The following is a 3,029-nucleotide window of genomic DNA, read 5'->3' as shown; positions in this document are numbered from 1 at the left end:
CTAAAGTGTTCTGCAGAAGGTTTCTCATACCGACCATATGAGGTTTTACCCTCGCCAAACCAAGTGGCTGAACACTAGCACATATACCCTATCGAAAGTTCGCTCATGGTTTAGCGAATCAAGAACGCCGCGAGTCCTAACGCGCTGACGTACAATCCCGCGACGGGCGAAATTACGTAACCTCGGTGGCCAACCCGTTTGCCACCGAGGTTACGTTTTAGGATGGAGCGGCATTCGGTGAGAACACTGTCGTCCAGAAAATGTACGACGACTACGGGGCGGACGGATGCTGGTCCAGAGACTGTCGTTGATAAGCCCGAAACGCACTTTGGGTTTTTAGCCGAGGACGTACAAAAGGTGATGCCCGATCCGGTGTACGACGACATTGCGGGTAATGCGCTGGATATCAAGTGGAACAATATCACGGCGCTACTGGTGAGAGAGATTCAAATGATGCGCGTCGACAATGCCACTGCGCAGGTGGCAATCGACGCCGCGCAAGCAATAAGCGCCGATCTTTCTGCATGGGTCGAGATACTTGGATTGAGTCTCATCAGATTGAGTTAAAACCTAGTTTGTAACCAAATAAAACACAGAATGTCGTGTCAGCTTGTTTTAAACTATGCTATATAAACTATGACACAACTTAAGTCAGTTAGGATTTAGCAGTGGTAGCTTGTGTAAGAATGATCGGGACTGCCTCTTGGTAAGAGCCTTAATTTTTTCGATCACACAGGACGTACCTCTAGCTGTTCTTTATTGAATAATTTTCACTAGAAGTACAAAGTGTTCATGACCACATGTCGAATTTGTAGATAAACATAAGAACGTAAGTCAAATTAATACATTAGATAATATAAATAAAGATCCATCTGAAGAAAAGTTAAAAAAAGAAAAAGACTTATTGGATTTTGGTGATTGGCGGGAAGACCAAAACCTGTAAGTAGTAGTTCAGATATTATAATATTTAGTTTATAATATCCTACATCTACTATCGTCACAAATAGGTCCCCATCAAAGTGAATTTAGAACACTTTGGAAATATTGGAAAAAGAACTTGTATTAATTTATTTTAAGTACAAATAAAAACCAATGTGATATCTCATTTGATCTTGATATTGTAGACTGACCAGAGGCCGTATTTCTACATAGTCCCCAGTAGCTTTTAGAGCTACGGACGTGCGTGAAGGTACGATCTAGTTCGTAAAGCGAAAACCAAAGTAAAACGGTTTCGGTCATGGCTTATCGAGCAAGTATATGCCTATATGTACGAGTTCAAGACTCATGTTGTACTTTATGTCGTATAGTATTTGGTCCAGTAACCATTTCCGATGTAGGCGCATTACGTTTATTACTTGGTAAGGTAATAGCCAAAGGTTGTTCTTCATTAGTAAGTAAGTTCGAAGAATTTTTTGCTCTGATGGTAAGCAGTTCAGAAAATTTAGTCACATAGAAAGTAAGTGGCAAATAGGGAATTTCAGATCCATCCGGGTTTGTAGTCGCCTGAGGGAACCTTTTCCGTTTAACTTGTGTGTTCTTATGTAAACGCCTATTCCATTTCTTATTTAAAATACGAAGGAAGTCGCGAGATTCACGAAACGCATCGGAGATTAGTTAAGCTACTGTCCCATCCATAAAACGGGTCTTGTAGTAAGTGCAACTGTCTTCGGATGTTTTGTCAATCATATCTTTGACTTGTGACTCCATAACTGGGACATCAGAATCAAATGAGCGAGCGAATAAGAGTTCGGAGGTAGGGATATGGTGAGTGCCTAGATTAGTTACGCTAGTACCATCTATGTTATTTACTTCGTAAGTATCACTCTTCTCATCATGGTAGGAAATAACAACGGTCCAATTGTCTTAGAAGAGAGTTTGGTAACGTTTTTAGGTTTTAAAAACATAATCGCCAACTTTGAACTGAACAATGTTCTTAGTGAAATTCCATCGGTCATACGCTTTAAGTAGGATACGATTTTTGTGCTCGAGTAAACATGGGTAAACAACGTTCGGCATACGCTCGATCTTTTGTAGCCACGGAGTGACGTGTTTCTCGGGCGCAATTTTGTCAAACGTTGCTTGTAATTCACTATAGCGGCCAGAGAAATAGTAAAGCGGGAGTGTTCCAGTTTGAGGATTCTTGCAGTTATTCATTCGAGTCCACACATCCTCAACGTCATCTAGTGCGGTACGCAATAGCTTCTTTAGTTCTCTATGACGTGTCTCATTTGCACCCTGCGTTTGAGGTTTATAAGGAACACCACGCCTATGGGTCATGCCTGATACGAGTATAAGTGCATCCATTACGTCGGTACAAAACTCACTACCGTTATCAGAACATAGTACTCGGGGGAAACCGAAGTCGTTAAAGACGTGATAGCATAACTCTGCCACTGTTTTCGGGCGTTTGGTCGGTATTGCATAAAGCAAGTTATAGCCCGAAGCCACACATAAGAAATGTCAGTTATATACATCGCCAGTATGCTTGAATCGCGGGAGTTTAACCAAATCGACTATGACTCGGCGCATCGGTTGGTCTTCACACACTTTCTAGGGGTGCCGAACCGTAGCGCTTGATCTGGTTCTTTTCACAATCAGTACAGCGTTGGTATACTTCACGTATGGTTTCTTTCAGCGCCGGGTGATCAAGCCCTGGACAAATAGCCATCTTATAAGTATGCTCATATGCTCGATGAGTTAAATTATGTATTATTTTAACTCTACTCTCGAGCTCTTCTATTTCAGTCAGATCCTATGTAACGCTGGCTGGATGAACCATAGTCCCGTTAGATAGGGCAACTACAGTATCAGGAGGGGTAGACTTCTGAGATAGGATTAAATTGTTGATGTATCCTCTTCAGTTGTTTCGCAACTCCTGATTGTTCTTTAAGCAGCGCTTTAAGTAGTTGAGTGCGAGCTTCAGGTTCTCTTAGAACTTTGAGTCTTTGATCCATGGCCTTAGCTAGTTCCATGTTTCTACGATCTAATGCCATCTCAATCGGCATTACCTCGACTGCATTCTTGTTGGG

At 41.9% G+C, this 3,029-nt stretch overlaps 1 protein-coding gene across 1 annotated transcript; it reads left to right on the top strand.

Annotated features, from left to right (window-relative positions):
• Positions 1–222: 222 nt before the first annotated feature.
• On the top strand, positions 223–567 carry SARC_03635 (hypothetical protein; the record flags this gene model as incomplete). The annotated part of the gene is made up of 1 exon (XM_014302564.1): positions 223–567. One exon carries the CDS (start codon positions 223–225, stop codon positions 565–567), a length of 345 nt encoding a protein of 114 aa, XP_014158039.1.
• Between the last annotated feature and the right edge of the window lie 2,462 nt (positions 568–3,029).

Source organism: Sphaeroforma arctica, assembly GCF_001186125.1.
Source record: "Sphaeroforma arctica JP610 unplaced genomic scaffold supercont1.189, whole genome shotgun sequence".
Lineage (NCBI taxonomy): Eukaryota > Ichthyosporea > Ichthyophonida > Sphaeroforma > Sphaeroforma arctica.
The sequence above is the reverse complement of the archived record's forward strand: the minus strand, read 5'-3'. Positions and strand labels throughout refer to the sequence as shown.